This window comes from Hippocampus zosterae, chromosome 10 (genome assembly GCF_025434085.1).
Source record: "Hippocampus zosterae strain Florida chromosome 10, ASM2543408v3, whole genome shotgun sequence".
Taxonomy (NCBI): Eukaryota; Metazoa; Chordata; class Actinopteri; order Syngnathiformes; family Syngnathidae; genus Hippocampus; species Hippocampus zosterae.
The window spans coordinates 5,579,151-5,585,935 of NC_067460.1; the positions used below are offsets into that span (position 1 = coordinate 5,579,151).

Here is a 6,785-nt window from a genome sequence, read left to right on the forward strand (position 1 = left end):
CCCATTTGGAGTGAAACTGCAACACATCAAAAACCGTGTGTGGGTTGCGCGCAAATAAAAACGCAAACTGCGCGCGCCATTGCCGCGGTGATGTCTGTGCAGGCAGTGACTGCGCAAATATAAAGAAGCCTTTAACCTTGATTAATTAAGTCTCTTAACCATTGACTAACTTGCACACATTTGTATGAATTTCTTGCATCAGAAGTTTAATTCACGTAATCTGCGCATATGCAATGGCATGCTTGACGTAATCAGACACCTGCGTGTCTATTGAGAGTTAGTTCGGAGGTGCGCTTCATTGGCCAGCAAGTCCTGTCAATCATATTCAGGTGTTTGCAAGTGCATTGTTAAGAATTGACCACCGTCTGTTTTTACCACAATATTTTGATACGAGACTGTTATGCGACGTTCTTTAACGGACCTCTTTTATATGTGGGGGCAGTTCTCTAAATCAGGGGTCCACATCCCCGGGCCTCGGACCGGTACCGGTCTGTGGGTTATTTGGTACCGGGCCGCACATTAAGAATAAAGGACTTACATTACTTCTCCTTTATTTTTTTCGGAATTTGTAAGATATCTTATTTTGAAAAGTTAGCAAATTCTCCATAACATCCATCTACAGTGTGTTACTCTCGACACAGGTCAACGAGCGCTTCTCGGTCATGTGATCAGTTAACGCTAAAATGAAACCCAGGAGCTAGCAAAATGAGGAAAAAAAACATCTTTGGAAAGTTTCTTTGGGAAGGGGAAAAAAGCCTGGCCAGGAGACAGAAGAGGTTACGACGTTCAAGAAAAAGGTTACATTTAATAGACAGTATCAGGAGTCCTACTTAAAATACGGATTTATTTCAACGGGAGTTTCCCACGCACCAAGCCCACTCTGCGTAATATATGGCAACGGTGAGTCATATTCTTCATGCATTTTTTTATTCGTGGTGTTTCTATTTTGAAGGCACGTCTAAACGTGACCATGGCGACCAGAGAGTGTTGCGACCAGCTAGGACGTTCTTCGTCTCATGATTTGTGTTTATCATTATGTTTCGAAAATACCACAGTTTTCATGCTGGTCATATCATATTATTTTGTTGTATTTATCTGTCAGAACTTAAGCCGGTCCCTGAAGATATTGTCTGATGTTAAACCGGTCCGTGAGGCAAAAAAGGTTGGGGACCGCTGCTCTAAGTCAGGCATCCGTAGGTTGCTTTCGAGTAAGAGCGCTAAACAGGAAGTGCCATGTTAGCTGCCTAAATGATGTAGCCCTCTAACGGCGTTTTGCTAAGTCTCTTATCCCATATGATGTACAATTGGGTTTTTTGTCCAATGCAACTATTCATGTTCCCAAACTTTTTCAAATCAACACCGATCGTGATCTTGGAGGCACATTCAATTGTCATCTTGATTTTTGATCCAAGTCAGTATAATAATAATAATACATCACATCTGTGATGTATTATTTCACAACACTCAAGGACACTGTACAGCCAAGACCAATAGTAAAACACAGATAAAATAATAAATAAAGAAAGAAAGATTTAAGGCGGGTAGGCAAGTCTGAATAGGTGGGTTTTGAGCTGGGTTTTGAATAAGGAAAGAGAGTCAATATTACGAATGTTGGGAGGAAGTGAGTTCCAGAGTTTGGGGGCAGAGCGACTGAAGGCTCTGCACCCCATTGTACTGAGACGGGCAGAGGGTAGAAAAAGGTGGAGGGAGGATGAGGACCTGAGTGAGCGAGAGGGAATGGAGATTTGAATAAGATCTGACAGATAGGGGGGCGCAAGGTTATGGATGGCTTTGAATGTATAGAGAAGTATTTTGAAGTTGATTCTAAGTTTGACAGGAAGCCAGTGGAGCTGTCGGAGGATGGGGGTGATATGATGGAAGGAGGGGGTTCTCGTGATGATCCGGGCTGCTGAATTCTGAACAAGTTGAAGTCTATGGAGGAATTTTTGATGGACACCGAAGAGGAGTGAGTTGCAGTAGTCAATACGGGAAGTGACGAGACTGTGAACAAGGATAGCGGTGGTGTGCAGAGTGAGTGAGGGACGGAGGTGGTTTATATTGCGAAGGTGGAAATGAGCGGACCGGGTAATGTTATTGATGTGGGAGTGAAAGGATAGTGAACTGTCAAGGATGACACCCAGACTCTTCACCTGGGGGGAAGGAGATATAGTGGCATTATCAATTGTGAGGGAGAAACTGTCGGCTTTGTTTAGAGTGGATTTGGTACCGACGAGTAGGAGTTCAGTTTTATTGCTGTTTAGCTTGAGGAAATTGTGGGTGAACCAAGATTTGATTTCTGAGAGACAGTGAGGGAGGGACGAGGGTGGGAGAGAAGCGTCGGGTTTGCTGGAGAGATAGAGCTGGGTGTCATCCGCAAAGCAGTGAAAGTGTAAGCCAAATTTGCGGAAAATGTTTCCGAGTGGAAGGAGGTAGACAATGAAGATGAGCGGACCGAGGACAGAACCCTGGGGAACACCAGAAGAAACGGGGAGGGATTGTGAAGTAAAAGAATCAAGTTGAATGAACTGAGAGTGGCCAGTGAGATATGAGTGGAACCAATGTAGACTGGTGTTGGTGATGCCTATGGTAGAGAGTCTATTGAGGAGGATGGGGTGAGAGATTGTGTCGAAGGCTGCACTCAGGTCAAGGAGGATGAGGATGGAGATAAGGCCAGAGTCTGCTGCCATGAGAAGATCGTTTGTGATTTTTATGAGGGCTGTTTCAGTACTGTGACGGGGACGGAAGCCGAACTGGAATTGTTCATAAAGACTATTGTCGGTGAGGTGGGAGTGGAGCTGAGAGGCGACAGTTTTCTCCAGAATTTTCGAAATGAAGGGAAGATGGGAAATGGGGCGTTGGTTATTGAAGTCATTGGGATGTGAACCAGTTTTTTTTCAGGATTGGGGTGACAGCTGCAGTTTTGAAGAGAACAGGAACAATTCCAGTCGACAGAGAGGAATGGATAATGGCTGAGATGAAGGGAAGCAGAGAGTGTAGGCAGGATTTGACCAGAACTGTGGGGAGGGGATCAAGCTGACAGGAGGAAGTCTTGGATTTAATGATGAGGTCTGAAATTAATGAGAGTTGGGGGAGTTCAAAAGAAGAGAACAGTTTGCAAGGAGTGAGAGGGTCAGATGAGGGGAAAGGTACAGAGGAGCCCAGATGCTGGTGGATTCTGTTGATTTTTTCATTGAAAAAGAGGAGAAGTGCGTTGCAGGTGTCACGAGAGTAAAAGTGAGGTGGTAGGGAGTCGGGAGGTTGAGTGATTCTGTTCCAAAGGGAAAAGAGAGTCTTAGTATTTCCAGCATTGGAGCAGATGAGTCCGGAGTAGTAATGTGATTTTGCTTGAGAGATGGAATCCTTGTAGAGGGATAGTTGAGCTGCATAGATGTCCTTGTGAGCAGTGAGGCCGGTTTTCCTATAAAGTCTCTCAAGCTGCCGGGTTTGGGATTTCAAGGAACGTAGATGAGGGGTGAACCAAGGGGCAGACCGAGTAAAAAGGACAGAGCGGGACTTGACAGGGGCGAGCGTATTGAGGATGCTGGTGAGACCAGAGTTATATTGGAAAACCAAATAATCAGGAGTGGAGTCAATGTCCGGAGTCAGGGTGGTCAGCCATGCAGTGAGAGAGTCAATGTTAATGTCTTTAATATTACGGTAAACAATGGTCCGGGGTGATTTGGCAGTTGAGAGCTGGAGTGTAATGTTGAATGAGATAAGGAAGTGGTCCGTTATTGGAAGTTCATCAGCAGTACAGTTGGAGGGGGAAATACCAGAGCAGCAGATCAGATCCAGGGTGTGACCTTTGATGTGTGTGGGAAAATCTACAAATTGATCAAAACCAAGACTGTTAATTGAAGAAGTGAAGTCAATGGTGAGAGGAAGAGCAGTGTTGTCCATATGTATATTAAAATCTCCCAGGATTATTACATTTGGTGACAGAGAGGAGAGATGGGTGAGGACAGTAGACACTTCATTTAAAAAGTATGAATGAAACGAATAGTATACTAAGACATTTTAGATTGATACTCAAATAAGGGTATAAAAATATATACATCTTCGTCAAAATTTAGAGTTTAGGTAGAATCTTCAATGAGCCCAACATGCATTGCAGCTCATCTAAAGTACAAGATCCGAATTGACCTCAGTCCCGTTAGCCTCCGAAATGAGTTCAAAGCCATTGAAGGAAAACAACTATGAATTGATGCTCGAGAGGATTGTTAACATTATGAGATAGCTTCAACAATATAGGCAATTATGTCACATAAATTGTAACAAATCTCTGATGTTGAAAGCAATTCTTTTTACTGTGTGATGTGGACTTAAATTCATCTCGTGGACTTTGGTCCTGTTGAAGCCATAATGGTTGTACCCCGCTGGGGACTATAGGGTGCCTAAGTCTCTCTCGCACTACTCAGGAGCTCCTTTAAAGTCTGTGTAGTTTCAGGTTGACCAAATCCCCCCCTCAAACAATACCGCTCCGCTTGGCTAACGTATTGTTTGGCCTGTGGGAACCAACTTCCTATATGAAGAAACTGGGAGGGAGGCAGGGAGGGAGTGAGCAAATGTCTGCTTGTTCTGCCACTTTCCACAGAGATAATAGGCTTCTTAGAGTCATGAAAGGCAGTGGGAGAGAGTTGCACAGTCTTTACACTTCACTGATTCCCTCTCTTGATTCCCTCAGTCTTCCTCTCGAACATTTTCTTTCCCCTCCAGCACACACACACTTTTTTCCCCCCAAAAGTGAGTCTTTTGAAATGACTGCGAAGGGGGCGATCAAAGGTGGTCACATGCCACACACAGCATTGCAAATTCAGGCACTGTACATGGACACCCACACACACCTTTCACACACTTCCAACATCCAAAGATTATTCTTTTCTTTTAACGATTTAATACCATTTTTGTTGTTGTTGTTGGAACACACATCGTTTGTAAAAGGCTTGCTATAGTTTGAGTCCACAAATAAATACAGTTGCCCCAATTTTGTAGAAGTCATCATTTGAATATCTGAATACTGTCTGAGAGATATAGAAATTAAGTGTTTGTCAATAATCCCTCGGCACTCCACGCTTCACATTTTGCGTACGTCGTGGGTTTTTCCAAAATATTGTACAGTAATCCATTGTTTTTCACAGTATTGTATTGTATTGTTAATGGGGGCCAAAAAACCTCGGCGAAAACCGTGAGCTAGGATTGGCCGCCGCGAGCAATTTTTGTTCATGTGGGTGTCAGCATGCTTAAAATAAGTAAACAATAATTATACTATATTTGAGACAACGATTACAACAGTACACATCTACTCAAATATTTAATGATAAAACCTTGTACCGTAATAACCGGTCATCAACATTGCCCTGTGAGAGAGGCAAATAGATTTTTGTTAGTGGTGTAGAATAAAGCTCTCACTTGACTCGCACAGGCTTGAGGTTCACTCGGAGACTCTTCTGCTGGAGCCGCTGACGGTGTAGCTGAGGTTTTGAAATTGGAGAGGAAAAAACATGGTAATGGGTAGCGCGATGACGTACTCTTGTCTTCCTATTAGTTGAAATACGTTTCTGGTATCTTTTTTATTCAAAATTTTCTTTTTTTTAGTGAAGAAAAAAAATCTTACTGACCTGAAAGTTTCAGCCATCGTCTGAGCTGTCACTGCTTCCTTGTGACGTGTCTCAAAAAACAGCTCACCAGGGCGGGAAACCTTTAAAATTACACTCCCTGACCCGGTCAAGGCTATGAACCAACCCCCTGCTGCCGCTGAAGCAATGTGTCCATGTTCATGGTGCCATCTCTGCGGAGGGATGAGCAGGCTTACATGTTCCCACACACATTGCCTCAACGGCGGCAAGAGGCTGCACGGATCCGCCTGTCGATCTCCCGCTCAATCCTGCCCTCACTCCTGAACATGACCTCAAGATAACTCCTCGATTTGGGGTAATCCCATCCCCAGCCCGAAGAGAGCATTCCACCCTCTCTGACTAAGGACGATTGTTTCAGATTTGGAGGTCCGGATTTTCATCTCAACCGCTTCATACTTGGCTATAAACTGCTCCAATGAGAGTTCACAGCACCACATCATCTGCAAAAAGCAGAGCTGCAATACTGATGCCACCAAACCGAGTACCCTCAATGCCTCGGCTGCACCTAGAAACTGTCTATAAAGGCTAGAAACAGAATCAGTGACAAAGGGCAGCCTTGGTGGAGTCCAACCCTCACTGGGAAAAACCCGACTCAATGCCAGCAATGCGAACCAAATTCTGACGTTGGTGGTACAGGGACCAAATAGCCCGGAGACAGAATTGAAACCCGTACCCCAGCATTGTGAGGCCAGCGTGCTAATCAGTCCACTGTGCCTCCCAATATATATATTTATGGGTGGACCGGTAGTCGACTGGTTAATGCAGGGGTCCCCAAACTACATTTGACCCGGCCCTCTAACCCTCCTGTTGTCCTCGGGTCAAAATGACCCGTCACTGTGTTAAAAATGCCCCAAAACCCCCCTAAGTGATCATTTTTTAACTTGAAATTTTATGACTTTTCCTAGATTGTCCCCAACTGCAGAAAAATTGACATTTAGTTTTTATTCACATTTCCATGGAAGCTGTACAAAAAAAAGTACAAAGGTAGTCTTCGGGGCAAAATGACCCGTGACGCAAATAGGGTTGAAATCAAGGTCACAAAGTTATTTACACACCATAGAATGTTTCAGTGTTTTAGTTGTGTCTCAGATCAATTAGTAGAACACGTGAACAAGACGGTAGCAGACATAAACAAGACAAGATAGGTGA

The 6,785-nt window shown here is 44.1% G+C and overlaps 1 protein-coding gene across 1 annotated transcript; it reads right to left on the reverse strand.

Moving 5' to 3' along the window:
* Positions 1-2,868: 2,868 nt before the first annotated feature.
* On the reverse strand, positions 2,869-5,778 carry LOC127608524 (uncharacterized). Its single transcript, XM_052077642.1, has 4 exons — positions 5,743-5,778; positions 5,410-5,471; positions 5,332-5,357; positions 2,869-3,716 (listed from the first exon to the last, which is right to left on the reverse strand). Exons 1-4 carry the CDS (start codon positions 5,776-5,778, stop codon positions 2,869-2,871), a joined length of 972 nt encoding a protein of 323 aa, XP_051933602.1.
* Positions 5,779-6,785: the final 1,007 nt, after the last annotated feature.